Genomic DNA, 15,772 nt, shown 5'->3' on the forward strand with positions numbered 1-15,772 from the left:
TGTGTTTTCCCCTCTGCCTGTCTCACAACCTGTCAATATGTCGTCACATATATATTATATATATATATATTTCAAAATAGGGGGGAATCTAGCTTCTTCCATATCAAAGATACATTCCCACCCTTCCTGCCACTTTGCCTATTTTGCAAAAAATCTATCTAGTTTCTTTCAATTATCTTAAATTAGTATAGGCATATATCCCAAAGTTAGTTCATTTTCCCTAATATTCCAATATGATTTTTCACAATAACAATGGTCATGCTATATAATGTATATGGTTTCTGCTAAATCTTTATAGCTTATACTTAAATATTGGGATGTTTCAAGTCCCTAAATATGTATGCAATCTCTTGATTAGTCAATACATAACTAAAAATGTTCAATCAAAAACTCAATATTTTGGCATTTCAGGGCCATTTGTATATTTAAGGAGCAGGTATACATACCGTACCAGGACTTCAACTGATGAATCTTCAAGGGTTCTTTGCTCATCACAACCATGATGCCATTGTTACTTTGTTCAGCAACGAGACTGGACTTCACAGGACTCATGTCGAAGACATGGCTCTGTAGAGGTAACTTTACAACCATATAGTTCTTGATTCAAGTGTATTTGAACAAATAAACATGACAAAGTTATGACAAAACTATTCTAATCAATAAGGTTCGTCATGGGGACTCCAATACAATTAGCAAAGTAAATGAAATTGACAATTCTCTATCATACGGCTATGAATACAATATGGTCAATACCGGTCACATCTTTTGAAGTATTTCCTACCGAGGGACAACGGGCCACAGAAACCCTGCAATATCTCACCACATATCTAACTCGCTCTTAAGCTAGTCCATCCATTAAATAATTCATTACCTACATCTTATAATACCTAACGGCTCTGGGGGATAAACATAAATCATCTCAAGCTTCATGGTAATACAATGCTTACACAGGATAAAATTATCAATTTAATGCATTTCTAATATCTGTGGTGGACAAAATGCTTCATTATATCAAAACTTTTATAGTATCTATAGCATAAATGGGAATTAAACTTATCCTCAACAAACATTATCAATTACCTGAGGCAAGCCTTAAAATTACTTGCAGATAATATCACCTCATGCAAAGAAAAATGCTTCTAGTAAACTCCTTCACACCTACAGGCTGCTAATGCCAACAGTATGTGTATCTGCATACACACACCAAAGTGGTCAATCAAAAACAAAGAACACACAGCAAGTTTATTAAGAGACCCCAGGGCTACAGGGATTACAAGAGTGTATCGAGAGGCCAGGATGAAGGACAAAGAGGCCACCGTTGGGAGTGAGGACTTTTTTATTTCTTGTAGTAAGGTTTGGTCACTGTGTACACAGGCCAGGCGCAGATCATTGAGCAAACTGTGACATCTTACTAGAAAATGGTCACATGAAAAATAGCAGCATCAGGTTTATTACTATACAAACTCAATACAAACCTTTGGGGAAAACAAATAAAATCATTACATTTATATTTATATAAAGCATAACAATGAAATAAAAAGATTGGCAGACATGATGGGGTAACCTTAGTATTAATAATGAAGTGGAAAAAAAGTAGCCTAACTTTCTGCTGCATGGCCTGCCTAAAGTTGCACATGTTGCGAGATGAATTAACTACCCACCCGAACGACCCACCCTCGTAAATGGAATGGGCTGAACCTCTCTCCACCACTGACAATCAGAATGTAGATATTCAAAGTTACGTAATATGATTTGTCAGTCCTATGATAATGTAAATCCTCCTAAATAAAAGCACCATCCATGGTGTATACGGGAAAAATCATCAAACGTTATGTTATAAAAGGGCGTATCCTCCTCCACTTCGGAATGGCAACAGACACAGCATCCTAGCATGAATCAATGGAGACACATCAAATGTAATGGCAAAAGACAATGTCAATGATGGGCTACATTTACCTGCTTGTCGTGTGGTGAGTCTTGCTTCTTCCTCCTTTACACTTTTCCCTGAATTGCCTGTAATTGCTAAACACACAGCAACGAGATAATGCCGGAGTTGTACATACTAAGAGGTCCAACTAATCAAAACAGCATATTCTTATATAAAAACAATAGCTCAAGACTTATAGATCCTGTAAAAAAGGTCTAAGTCATACATAAGTTTATCATACATAAACACGGGTAATGATAGAAACCAGTGGAAACCATAATAATTACGCTTACGATTAATAAATGATTATCGAAATATGGGAAATCAATAGCATGACTGGTTAACTATTATAATAGCAAGACCTTGTGGGATAAAATACCTAAAGAGAAAGAATGCATACATTGGAGAGGTCAGCAAGTCCCTTCCCTTCTTCCCTGTGTTGTGAAGACCCTCAAAAGTAAAACCTAGGAAATACGTTGCACATATATTTAAACCATAGTGTGGCAACAGTACAACTTGGGAGGGCAGAATACACGTCAGGTTAACAAGGTAATGGTGTGGTATGAGAGAATGCAGGCCAACGTAAGTCTTTATGTATGAATAACACTTACATAGTAATGACAGAGGTAATGATGATATTACTATTGACAGGCAAGATAAGCACATTCCATCTTTCATACCTTAAGAATACCATCGTAAAACCATCGGAGGCTACCATCATGACATCAGCAATAACATATCATTAACATGATACATGTCATTTTGAGTCCAACGACCCACACAACTGAAGTCTTCAAGGCAACAACAAATGGGTCTGAAAAAGACAAATCAACACATTGTTTTCTCAGTAGTTTGTTGAATGCCTGAAAGAGAACAAGTGTGAGGATGGCAGGCTATGCAGTACTCACCCGGTCCGGACTTACCGTGGCCGCCTCACACCAGCCAGCCGACACCACCACCATCACCGTGTGCATCTGGGGTGTGGGTGTGGTGTGTATGCCACCCACCAGTGCTCAGGAACCTCCCCCAGGCAGGCAGGCAGGCACGAGGGAGCAGCCCTCCGCCATCCCCGACCACTGCCACACACTGGCCAGATGGCACAAGTGTGGCGTGTGGACAGGTCAGGCCTTGCCAGCCAGGTTCTTGTTCATATACTCAAGCCAATGCCATTCTCTTTTGTATACTCAGTGCATAATCAATAACAAACATTTATGTAAACAAGAAGTGAGAAGGATATCACCCTTGAACTCTGGCACTCACTAAGCATTAACTACCTTAAGATTAACCTTAAGAGGTATAGCGGCTCCACTACAGAGTCAAGGGCAACTTCTGCAATGGAAAGGGGGGGGATTAGTGACTGCTTACCTGAGTCGCCTTCCCCTAATGGGTCCTTGCGCCTCTCCCTCTAGTATCCTTGGTTGAACTGTGCATTAAACATCGGTCCCCCTGGTGCCCCTGGGCCGCCACCACCACTCTGTTCATGAAAGAAACAAGGAGTCACTTCATGCAAACCAATTACCAACATTCCAAAACTATTTCAACAACTACAATTTTAGAAAATTTCATTTCACAATATAAAAACAATACTGATATCTTCACAATTCTAATACTAACCTTGCTAGCTTTGATCTGCTGTTCAATTTTGTCGGCTTCTGCATGCATGCCTTGGACTCGATAATATTCAATCCATTGTTGGGAATAATCTTGTCCACCTGCTGCAGCCGTTGCAGTTGCCGCTGTGTTGTTACCACCCTGAGGTTGACTGGCACCACCCTATACAAAAGTACACAAGTTACAAAAATATTTTTGTGTACACTAGGGCAGAACAATGCCCTTACATAAAACATTATGGCTGCCATTTTTTCATTAGGCAAGGTCATGTAGTATGAACTACACAATTACAAAATATATAACAAAGTAATGAACTATAAACATGAATAATAATAATAATAATAATAATAATAAAAAAAGGGGGGGGGGAAGCAAGTTCACGGGTGACGGAGAAAAAAGTACTTATGCAATGAACAGAAGAGTACTTAGGATGAAACAAGTACAGTACTACCGCTCATTAACGGACATCAATTAGCTGTGTTTGCGGTGTTTTCACTTTGTTTTCGGTGTTTTTGCTGTTGTTTAGTGCGTGCAATCACTATGCCACCCAAAAACCACTCCAAATCAACGGACACCGTTACCCCCCTTTTAGTCCGTTAATGAGGTAGTACTGTAGTACTACTTCGAAAGTGATGAAATGCAGTTTTTGCAGGGAAAGACTAAAAAGGGCAAGGATTTTTCTTCTCTCATGCCTAGCCACCTTGATTTCTGGGTAATGATTGAGTAGATGGTATCTTCATTTAGCAGTTACAAACTGATTCTACAGTGTGTATCCTCTTCAATAACAAAAATTACCTGAGGTTGTGGCATACTGCCTGTGTTTCCACCACCAGCCTTCATTGCCTTCGCTTGTTGTTCTATTGCCTCTGCCTCACGATGCATACCCATGCTACGGTAGTATTCTACCCATTGTGAAGAGTAATCAGGTTGTCCTCCAGCTGAAACAAAACATAATAGTTTCATTAACCTTGAAGTACTCTATCGTTAGTATAAGTTGTCAAGGTACTTCACTGAAGCTGGTCCCTTCAGCATCATGGTTTACATCCATGATGATGTGCTGTAGTACAATTATGGTATTCGGTAAAGTAATTAGGCTCTCTATTAGCAGAAAATTGAAATTTGAGAATTCTGATGATTCTTTCACCATTTCAATCTCGAGCCATATTAACATCCAACAATGAGAAAAAACTTTTTTTTTTCATTTATTGTACTGCACCAGTCTAAGTAAAAACTATTTATCATACTATTACATGACAAAAGAATAAGCCACATCTATAGAGTACTTCACAATTTCTACACAGACCTATACCAAAAGGCTCTTCCCCCTTTATAGTGGAGATTGCCAGTCAAGTCGTGCACTTCACCCTACCCATCCCACACCCATTCATTTCCCTTTTATCTTGATTCCCTGTATTTGAAAGGGCATACCTTCCCCTCTACCCAGTGCCTGGGTCAGAAACAATGCAGTGAGACAGCATCCACAGACACCAACAAATGAAGCTGGTCCCTACTGCATTATTTACACAGCAACCCTCCCTCCTTATTCCCTCATACACAGACGAGAAATCCCTCTTGGCCGTGTCAATTTATTGTCCATTCATAACTCTCCAATCACCTTTCTTGCCTTCTCCCTTCCCTGGTCAAGAGAAAGTCCCCTTTTATCCCCATCCTTCCATATTATTTTCAGTCTTCCCCTCAGGTTCCCTCCATCCACTTCAGTCTTCCACACTCTTTTGCTAGTCTTTCTTCAATCATTCTCAACAAATCTGACCCTGCCATACAAAAATATACCCAAACAATTAATCCACAGGCCATAGTTCACTTCTACAGTTGTGATAAGGCTGCCACCATGTTTTCATGTGTTAGAAAAAGTTGAAATTGAGGCAGGGTTGAGGAACGGAAAGGAACAGAAACTAAATAATAAACAAAAAAGTAGATCAAGACAAGTAAAAAAAAGAAAAAAGTACTTGATAAATGCAAGGATCTACCAAATAATGTTCTTCTGATTTGTGAATAATAGCTGAAACATAAGGAACATATTCAAAGTTGAAAGTGTATGTGAAGAAGCAAGAATGCAAACTGAAATAACGAAAGTTTTCAACCAGTATTCAATAATGAAGAATTTGGGAGGAGTCAAACAAGGCAAAGAAAAGGAAGAACACAATCATTGGATATTGTAAAAACAGATAGAGTACAGCAACCAATTATGTGCTCTCTCAAAGAGAGTAAGTTGCCACTGGACTGGAAACCTACAACTATGGTACAAATATTCAAGAGGTTAAAGGGCGGATGAAGGGACATGGAGGATGAGGGGGATATGGCATAAGGGGAGGAGGAGGAACAAGATGGAGGATGAGGAGAGGAAGGTGGTACATGGAGGTCAAAAGGACTAGAACGGATGTGGGAAAGACAAAAGGTAGGGCATGGAGGAAAGTGATAATGTGAGGGAGGATGATGGAGAGGATGAAGGGTGGAGGGGCAGGGCAATTGGGGGATTGGTTGACGGGTTTGGACAAGGCATGTGGGGGATTGGTTGACGGGTTTGGACGAGGCATGTGGGGGATTGGTTGACGGGTTTGGACGAGGCATGTGGGGGATTGGTTGACGGGTTTGGACGAGGCATGTGGTGCAATGGTTACAAGGGGAGAAATAGGGGAGGAAAGAGAACAGGTGAAGGAGAGGAGGGGAAGATGGTGACAAAGGGGTGAGGGGAAAGGGGGAAGGGGGGGAAGGGGTGGAGGGGGAAAGGGAGAGAAGGGAGAATGGGGGGAAGGGGGAGGAGGTGGAAGGGGAAGGGGGAGGAGGGGGAAGGGGGAGGAGGGGGGAAGGGGGAGGAGGGGGAAGGGGGAGGAGGGGGAAGGGGGAGGAGGGGGAAGGGGGAGGAGGGGGAGGGGGTAGAAGGAAAGGTGGAGGGGGAAGGGGGAGAAGGAAAGGTGGTGGGGGAGAAGGAAAGGTGGTGGGGGAAGGGGGAGAAGGAAAGGTGGTGGGGGACGGGGGAGAAGGAAAGGTGGAGGGGGAAGGGGGAGAAGGAAATGTGGTGGGGGACGGGGGAGAAGGAAATGTGGTGGGGGACGGGGGAGAAGGAAAAATGGTGGGGGAAGGGGGAGAAGGAAAGGTGGAGGGGGAAGGGGGAGAAGGAAAGGTGGAGGGGGAAGGGGGAGAAGGAAAGGTGGAGGGGGAAGGGGGAGAAGGAAAGGTGGAGGGGGAAGGGGGAGAAGGAAAGGGGAGGGGGAAGGGGGAGAAGGAAGGTGGAGGGGGAAGGGGGGGAAGGGGGAGAAGGAAAGGTGGAGGGGAAGGGGGAGAAGGAAAGGTGGAGGGGGAAGGGGGGGAAGGGGGAGAAGGAAAGGTGGAGGGGGAAGGGGGGGAAGGGGGAGAAGGAAAGGTGGAGGGGGAAGGGGGAGAAGGAAATGTGGAGGGGGAAGGGGGAGAAGGAAAGGTGGAGGGGGAAGGGGGAGAAGGAAATGTGGAGGGGGAAGGGGGAGAAGGAAATGTGGAGGGGGAAGGGGGAGAAGGAAATGTGGAGGGGGAAGGGGAAGAAGGAAAGGTGGAGGGGAAAGGAGGAGGGGGAAAGGGGTAGGAGGGGGAAAGGGGGAGGAGGGGGAAAGGGGGAGGAGGGGAAAGGGGGAGGACAGTGTGGGCAAGGATGGGGAGAGGGAGAGAACAGAAATGGGAGGAGTGTGTGGGGTGAGGATGGGGAGAGGGGGGAGAAGGGATAGGGGGGAGAAGGGAGAGGGGGAGAAGGGAAAGGGGAGGACAGTGTGGGGGAGGAAAAAGATGACAAGGAACATGTAGGGATGCAGGGACAAGAGGAAATGGGGGAGGTCGGAAATGTGAAGAGGATGGATACTAGGGAGAAAAGAGAAGAATAGTGGGGAGGAGGGGAGTGAAAAATGGATAGGAAGGGAGGTTGAATGAGGGGGAGGTGAGGGAAAGATAGGGAGAACAAAAGAGATGACAGCCAGGATGAGGACAAGGGGGAAAAGGAGCCGAGGACATGGGGGAAAGGGAGCCGAGGACATGGGGGGAAAGGGAGCCGAGGACATGGGGGGAAAGGGAGCCGAGGACATGGGGGAAAGGGAGCCGAGGACATGGGGGAAAGGGAGCCGAGGACATGGGGGGAAAGGGAGCCGAAGACATGAGGGGAAAGGGAGCCGAAGACATGGGGGGAAAGGGAGCCGAGGAGATGGGGGGAAAGGGAGCCGAGGAAAAGGGAGCCGAGGACATGGGGGGAAAGGGAGCCGAGGACATGGGGGGAAAGGGAGCCGAGGACATGGGGGGAAAGGGAGCCGAGGACATGGGGGGAAAGGGAGCCGAGGACATGGGGGAAAGGGAGCCGAGGACATGGGGGAACTGGGAGCCGAGGACATGGGGGGAAAGGGAGCCGAGGACATGGGGGGAAAGGGAGCCGAGGACATGGGGGGAAAGGGAGCCGAGGACATGGGGGAAAAGGGAGCCGAGGACATGGGGGGAAAGGGAGCCGAGGACATGGGGGGAAAGGGAGCCGAGGACATGGGGGGAAGGAGCCGAGGACATGGGGGAAAGGGAGCCGAGGACATGGGGGGAAAGGGAGCCGAGGACATGGGGGGAAAGGGAGCCGAGGACATGGGGGGAAAGGGAGCCGAGGACGTGGGGGGGAAAGGGAAAAGGCTGGGGGAAATGGGAGCCGACATGGGGGGAAAGGAGCCGATGACAGGACATGGGGGGAAAGGGAGCCGAGGACATGGTGGGAAAGGGAGCCGAGGACATGGGGGGAAAGGGAGCCGAGGACATGGGGGAAAGGGAGCCGAGGACATGGGGGGAAAGGGAGCCGAGGACATGGGGGGAAAGGGAGCCGAGGACATGGGGGGAAAGGGAGCCGAGGACATGGGGGGGAAAGGGAGCCGAGGACATGGGGGAAAGGAAACCGAGGACAAAGTGGGAATGGCTGAGGACGAGGGGGAATATGGAGGAAAATGGTGGTGGGGAGAGGAGGAAAATGGGTGTGGGGAAAGAAGGAAAATGGGTGTGGGGAAAGAAGGAAAATGGGTGTGGGGAAAGGAGGAAAATGGGTGTGGGGAAAGGAGGAAAATGGGTGTGGGGAAAGGAGGAAAATGGGTGTGGGGAAAGGAGGAAAATGGGTGTGGGGAAAGGAGGAAAATGGGTGTGGGGAAAGGAGGAAAATGGGTGTGGGGAAAGGAGGAAAATGGGGGAGGGGAAAGGAGGAAAATGGGGGAGGGAAAAGGAGGAAAATGGGGAGGGGAAAGGAGGAAAATGGGGGAGGGGAAAGGAGGAAAATGGGGGAGGGGACGGAGACAAGGAGGAAATGGAGGTGACGAAGGGGAGGGAGACGAGGAGGGAATGATGAGGAAGAGGATAATGGGGGATGTGTTGGATGAGGACGGGGGGAGAGGACAAGGGGGGGAGAGGAGGACAAGGGGGGGAGAGGAGGACAAGGGGTGAAGAGGAAGAGGGCGATGATGGGACAAGAGGAAGATGGCGATGATGGGAGAAGAGGAAGAAGAGGATAATGAGGGAAAGGGGAAGAGGATGAAAAGGGAAAGAGGAAGAGGATGACAAGGGAAAGAGCAAGAGGATGACAAGGGAAAGAGGAAGGAGGGGGGTAAGATGACAAGGGGGAAGGAGGATGGAGTGGGGAGAGAGGACAAGGAGGCGATAAGGACGAGGGAGATGAAGATGACGTGGTGGGGGGGGGAGAAGACAAAAAGGGAAAGAGGAAGCTGAGGGGGAAGAGGATAGATGGGAGGAGAGGTGGGGTGGCAGAGAGGAGGCCCTGGACGGAAGGGGGCGGAAGTGTGGAAGGGGGAAGGGAAGGGGAGTGTGTGGAAGTGGGAGGAGGAACTGGAAGGGAAGGGGAGAGTGTGGAAGTGGGAAGGGAAGGGGAGAGTGTGGAAGTGGGAAACAGGGAAGGTGTGGTGAGAGTGTGGGAAGTGGCAAGGGAACGGGTGAGAGTGCTGGAAGTGGGAAGAGGTAATAAGAGGGTGAGGAGAAAGTTGGTAAGTGGAGAAGGGGACGGAGGGTGGAAAGTGGGGAAGGGCCCAAAGGAGGGCGAGATGGTGGGAAGTTTGAAAAGGAAAGGGGAGAGTGGTGGAAAGTGGAAGGGAAGGGAGACAGTTGGAAGTGGAAAGGGAAGGGGAATAGGAGGGTGGAAGGGAAGGGGGAGAGGGATGGAAGGGAAGGGGGAGAGGGTGGAAGTGGAAAGGAAAGAAGGGGAGAGGGTGGAGAGCTGGAAAGGGTCGAAGGCGGAGAGGGGTGGAAGTGGGAAAGGAGAAGGGTGAAGGTGGAGAGAGGTAACGTGTGGAAAGGGAAGGGAAGGTGTAGAGGTTGGGAAGTGAAAGGGAAAGCGGGATGAGTTGAGAGGGTGGAGAGTGGGAAAGGGGATAGGATCGAGGAGGATGGGAGGGGAAGTGGAAAAGGGAACGGAGCATAGAGTGAAAGGGTGTGAAGTGGGCAAGGAAAGGGAAGAGGGGGACTGGATGAGGGAATGAGGGTGGAAGTGGAAGGGAAGGGGAGAGGGTGGAAGTGGGAAGGGAAGGGGAAGGTAGAGGGTGGAAGTGGGAAGGGAAGGGAAGGGAAGGGGAGAGGGTGGAAGTGGGAAGGACTGGAGAGGGTGAGGAGTGGGAAGCGACGGGAAGGGACATGGGAAGAGGAAGGTTTAGAGGGTGGAAGATGGGGAAGGGAGAAGAGGGTGTGGAAGTGGAAGAAGAAGGGGTCGAGGGTGGAGAAAGTGGAAGAGAAGGGAGAGAGGTGGAAGTGGAAGGTGAAGAGGAAGGGACAGTAGAGAAGGGTAGAGGGTGGAAGTGGGAATAGGTGGAAGGGAAGGGGAGAGCAGGGTGGTAAGTGGAAGGGAAGGAGAGCGCGAGGATGAGGGCTGGAATTAGTGGAATGGGAAGGGGACCTGCGAGAGGTGGAACGTTAGGAAGTGGTATATGGATAGGGGGAGAGAGGTGGGAAGGTGTAAAGGGAAGGGGGAGAGGGTGTGAAGTGGAAGGGGAAAGAGGGAGCCGTAGTGAAGAGGTGGCAAGTGGGAAGGGTAAGCGGGAGTGCGGTGGTGTGGAAGTGGATAGGGAAGGGAAGGGGGATGAGGGCTGGAAGTGGAAGGGGAAGGGCATAAGAGAGTTGGCAATGTGAAAGTGGGAAGATGGGGAAGGGGAGAGGGTGGAAGTGTGGATAAGTGGAACGGGAGAAGGGTGGTAAGTGGGAAAGGGATAGGGAAGAAGGCGTGGGAAGTGGGGAAGGAAGCGGAAGGGAATGAGGGGTTGGAAGTGGGAAGGGAAGGGGAGAGGGTGGAAGTGGGAAGGGAAGGGGAGAGGGTGGAAGTGGAAGGGAAGGTGGGAGGGTTGGAAAGTGGGAAGGGAAAGGGGAATGAGGGTGGACGTGGAAGTGGAAGGGAAGGGGAGGAGAGGAGTGGATAGTGGTAAGTGGAAGGGGAGAGGGTGGGACGTGGGAAGGGAAGTGAGGAATGGAGGGTGGAAGTGCCGAAGAGAAGGGGAGGAGGTGTGGAAGATGCGATGGGGAAGGGTGGGAGGGTTGTCGAAGTGGAAGGGAAACGGAACGGGGGAGAGTGGAAGTGGAAGGGAATGGGCGAGTAGTGGAGATGAGAGTGGAAATGTGGAAGGGGAAGGGTGTGAGAGGGTTGGAACTGGAAGGAACGGGGAGATGGTGGAAGTGAAAACGGAAGATGGGAGAGACAAGAGAGTGGAAGTGGTAAGGTGAAGGGTGAGCGAGTGGAAGTGGAAGTGGAAGGGAGGCCAGGGAGACAGGGAGTGGAAGAGGGAGAGGGTGGAAGTGGAGGAAGGGAGAGGGACTGGGTGAAAGTGGAACGGGGAAGGGAAAGAGGAGAGGGTGGACGCGAAAGGGCAGGGAGAGGGTGGAAGGGAGGGAGTGGAAGAGAAGCGGCATGGGAGAGGGGTGCTGTGGAACGTGGAAGGGAAGGGAGAGGGTGTGGAAGTGCGAAGGGGCAGGGAGGAGGGGTGGAAGTGTGAAGGGAAGGGGAGGAGTGGTGGAAGTGGAGGGGAAGGAAGTAGGCGTGGGAAGGGGGAAGGGAGAAGGGGTAGAGGGGTGAGACAGTTGGAAAGGGAAACGGGTACGAGCGGTGGCAGGTGGAAGGGAACGGGGAGGCGCGGCTGGATGGAAGTGGAAGGGAAGGGAAGATGGAAGTGGAAGGGGAGGGGATGAGTGGTTGGAAAGTGGAAGGGAAGGGGGAGAGAGGTGTGTTGGAAATAGTGGAAGGGAAGCAGGAGAGGGGGGAAAGTGGGAAGTCGAACGTGGACGGGAAGGGTGAGAGGGTGTGAATAGTGGGAAGGGAAGGGAGAAGATGGGGTTTTCGTGGAAGGGGACGGTGAGGAGAGATTGGAACGTGGAAGGGAAGGGGTGATGGTGGAAGTGGAAGGGGAATGGGTCTGAGAGGGGTGGACACGTGGAAGGGAAGTGGGATGAGGGTGAGAGGAAGTGGAAGGGGAGAGGTATAGAAGGGTGGAAGTGGAGGGGAAGATGATTCGGGAAGAGAGTTGCGAAGTGGAAGGGAGAGGGTGGAGATTTGTGGTAAGGGCTAAATCAATGGATGGGAGTGGGTGGGAGTGGGGAGTAGGGATGGGGTAGAGGGTGGGGTGGAAGGGGAAGAGAGGGATGAGGGTGGTGAAGAGTGGAAGGGGAGAGGAGAGTTGAGAGTGGAAGGAGAGGGATGAGAGGCGTTGGTGAGTGGAAGGGAGGGGATGAGGGTGAGACAGTGGAAGGGAGGTAGAGGAGCGGGTGGGAGTGGCAGGCGAATTCGAGGAGTGGAGGGGAGGAGGTTTGAGGTGGGAAGTGGGATGGGGAGAGGGTTGGGAAGGGTTGGATCTTCCAGGAAGGGGGAGTAGGATGGGAAGTAGGGTAGGGGGACAGGGTGGAAGTGGTGGGGGCGAGAGGGTGGAAGTTTGGGAGGGGACGAGGGTGCGAAGTGGAAGGGAGTGTGTGGGTGGAAGGGGAGGGGGTAAAGGGGTTGGAAGGGGAGTGGGAGAAGGGAGTGGAAGTGGAAGGGGAGAGGTGAGTGGGTGGAAGTGGAAGGGAAGAAAGGAGAGGGGAGTGGAAGTGGAGAGAAGGGGAGAGGGTTGGAACAGGGAGTGGGAAGCGGAAGGGGAGAGGGATGGAAGTTCGGGGAAGGGAAACGGGATGGGGAACGAGGTGGGTGGAAGTGGGAAGGGGGATGTGAATCGGGAAGTGGAAGGGGAAAGAAGGAGAGGGTGTGGAAGGAGTATGGGTAAGAGGACGAGGGTGGACTTAGTGGAAGGGTCAGAGGAGAGGGTGGAAAGTGGGAAGGAATGAGGAGGAGGGTGGAAGTGGAAGTAGAGAAGGGGAGAGGGTGGGAAGTGGAAGGGAAGAGGACCGGAGGGAGGTGGAAGTGCGAAGAGAAGGGGAGAGGGATGGGAAGTGGAAGGGAAGAGTGAGGAGGAGGTGGAAGATTGAAGGGAAGAGGATGAGGGGGGTGGACGATGAAGGGAAGAGGATAGAGGTGGGAATGTGGGAAAGGGAAGGCGTAAAAGAGGAAGAGGGTGGGAAGTGGGAAGGGAAGAGAAGAGGAGAAGACACAGAGGAGAGGGTGTGAGAAGTGGTAAGGGAAGGGACATAGGAAGAGGGTGGAAGTGAGGAGGCGGGAGACGTAGTTGGATAGGGGAAATGGTAATAGAGAGATGAGAGGTGGAAGCTCGGGAAGAGAAGGGAGGTAGATGGATATACCCTTTCCCGTGGGATGGAGAAAGGGGAGAGGATGGTAAAGTGGGAACGAGGAAGGTGGAGAGGATGGCGCAGGAAGGGAAGAGGAGAGGGTGGAGAAGTGTAGACAGGGAAGAGGACGAGGGTGGAAGTGGAAAGGGATTAAGCGCGAGAGGGTGGAAGTGGAAGGGAAGAGGAGAGAGGTGGAAGGGGAAGGTGAAGAAGGAGAGGGGTGGGAAGTGGGATAGGGGAACGAGGACATCCGCGAGGGTGGTGGAAGTGGGGAAGAGGGGAGGGTGTGGATAGTGGGAAGGGGAGGGTGTTGGATGGAAGTAGGAAGCTAGGGGTAATGGGGGAGTGTGGGAAGGGCTGCAGGGGGTGGAAGTGGGCTAGGGGAGGGTGTGGAAGTAGGAAGGGAGAGGGATAGGGTGTGGAAGGGAAGGAGGGTGGTGGAAGTGGGAAGGGGAGGGGAGGTCGTGGAAAATGCGGAACGGGATGGGCGGGAGGGGTTGGAAGTGGGAAGGGGAGGGGTGGAAGTGGGATAAGGAAGGGGAGAGGGGTGGAAGTGGGAAGGGCAGGGGTGGATGGGAAGTGACGGAAGAGGATGGGGGTTGCTAGGCGGGAAAGGGGAGGGTGTGAAGTGCGGGCGGGGTAGGGGAGATGCAGGCGGGGAAAAGAGGATGGGGAGCAGGGGGCAACGGGGAGGGGGTGCAGGCGGCGTCACAGAGGGAGGGGTAGCCGGGGGGAACGGGGAGGAGTGCAGCTGCGGAAAGGGGAGGGGTGCAGGCGGGATAGGGGAGGGGTGCAGGCGGTAAGGGGTCGGCGGGGTGTAGGGCGTGGAAAGGGGAGAGGGTGCAGGCGGGCAGGGGGGGATACCCCCAACCCACCCCCTTGGAGGGGGCAGGTGGGAAGGGGGGAGGTGGTGCAGGCGGGAAAGGGTGAGGGGTGCAGGCGGGACAGGGGAGGGAGGAAGCCGTGCAGGCGGGAAGGGTGGGGTAGCAGGCGGGGCAGGGGGAGGGGTGCAGGCGCGGGAAGGGGAGGGGGGTGCAGGCTCGGCTGAAGGGGGAGTGGTGTGCCAGGCGGGACGGGGAGGGGTTGCGACCGGAAACGAACGGAGTGGGGTGGATAGTGGAGAGATGAGATATAGGAGGAGGGTGTGGGGAAGTGGGAGAAGTAGGTAGGAGACGAGGTTGTGAAGTGAGGAGGGTGGAGGGGTAGATGGAACTAGGGGGGGAAGGGTGGGAATAGTTAGGTTGTGGTAGGGGCCCCAAACCTGTTTAATATTGGTGCGTGGATGTGGGGAAAGAAAAGGTTAGGATGTGGGAGGGGGGAAAAGTGTTGTGAGTGTGGGTAGGGAGAACAGGGGCGATGGGAGAGTGGAGGTGGAAAAGGTGTGAGTAGTGTGGAGGGGAACAAGGTGTGGAGAGTGGAGGGGGAAAATGGTGGGATGAGCGTGGGAGGGAAAAAGGTGGGAGAGGTGGAGGGGATAAAAAAGGGTTGGGGAGAGTGGAGGGGAAATAATGGTGGGAGAGTGGAGGGGATAAAAGTGTGGGAGATGAATGTGGGGGGGGTAAAAGTGGGAGACAGGTCGGAGGGGAAAAAGGTGGGAGAGTTTGGAGAGGGAAAAGGTTGGGATGAGTGGAGGCGGATAAAAGGTGGGGAGCAGTGGAGGGGAAAATGGTGTGAGAGTGGAGGCAGGAAAAGGTGGGAAGAGTGGAGGGGAAAGGTTGTGAGAGTGGCGGGGAAACGGTGGGAGAGTGGAGGGGGGAAAAGGTGGGAAGCGTGGAGGGGAAAGGAAGGGGAGAGTTGGAGGGGAAAAAAGGTGTGGAGATAGTGGAGTGGAACAAGGAGGGAGAGTGGAGGGGAAAAGGTGGGAGAGTGGGAGGGGAAAAGAAAAAAAAAAAAAAAAAATAAAAAATAAAAAAAAGTGGTGAGAGTGGGCGAGAGTGGAGGGAAAAGGGTGGCGGGAGTGGAGGGGGAAAGGGTGGGAGGAGTGGCGGGTGAGAGGGTGGGAGGGGGAAACCGGTTGGGAGCATGGAGATGGAGCGGGTGGGAGGGGAAAAGAGTGGGGAGAGTTGGGAGGGTGAGAGAGGGTGGGGAGTGGTATGACGATGTGAGATGGAGGGGAGAGGGAGGGCTGGTTGGGAGGGGGGAGAAGGTTGGGAGAAGGGGGTGGGAGGGGATTGAGGCGTGGGAGGGGATGTTGAGGGGTGGAGGCGGAAAGGTGGGAGGAGCGGTGGTAGGGGATAAGGTGGTGGACGAGGGGTGGGAGGAGGTGGGAAAGGTGGGAGAAGTGGGAGGGGCGGAAAGGTGGGGAGAGGGGTGGGAGAGTGTGACAAAGGTGGCCGCTGAGAGCTGGCGCTAGAGGTTCGGATATAGGTTGGGAGAGTGAGAGGGGGACAAAGGTGGGAGAGTGGGAGGGGGGAAAGGTGGTGAGCGTGGAGGGGGAAAGCTCAAAGTGTGGGAGAGTGGAGGGAGGAAAAGGTGGGTAGATGTGGAGGTGGGAAATGGTGGGAGGAGTGGACGGGGGAAAAGGGGCGGGGGAGT

The 15,772-nt window shown here is 51.9% G+C and overlaps 1 protein-coding gene across 8 annotated transcripts in view; it reads right to left on the bottom strand.

Moving 5' to 3' along the window:
• Nucleotides 1-1,228: 1,228 nt before the first annotated feature.
• Psi (P-element somatic inhibitor) overlaps nt 1,229-15,772 on the bottom strand; it is a 108,619-nt gene continuing 94,075 nt past the window's right edge. For all 8 annotated transcript variants that reach the window (XM_076175997.1, XM_076175999.1, XM_076175996.1 and 5 more), the window contains 4 exons: nt 4,334-4,476; nt 3,542-3,700; nt 3,293-3,401; nt 1,229-2,741 (listed from right to left, as the gene is read on the bottom strand). In XM_076175997.1, coding sequence (XP_076032112.1) covers nt 3,333-3,401; nt 3,542-3,700; nt 4,334-4,476 — 371 coding nt within the window. In that variant the 3' untranslated portion in view covers nt 1,229-2,741; nt 3,293-3,332. The remainder of the gene's footprint in view (nt 2,742-3,292; nt 3,402-3,541; nt 3,701-4,333; nt 4,477-15,772) is intronic.

Source organism: Oratosquilla oratoria, chromosome 38 (genome assembly GCF_046742065.1).
Source record: "Oratosquilla oratoria isolate Oo_2021 chromosome 38, ASM4674206v1, whole genome shotgun sequence".
Taxonomy (NCBI): Eukaryota; Metazoa; Arthropoda; class Malacostraca; order Stomatopoda; family Squillidae; genus Oratosquilla; species Oratosquilla oratoria.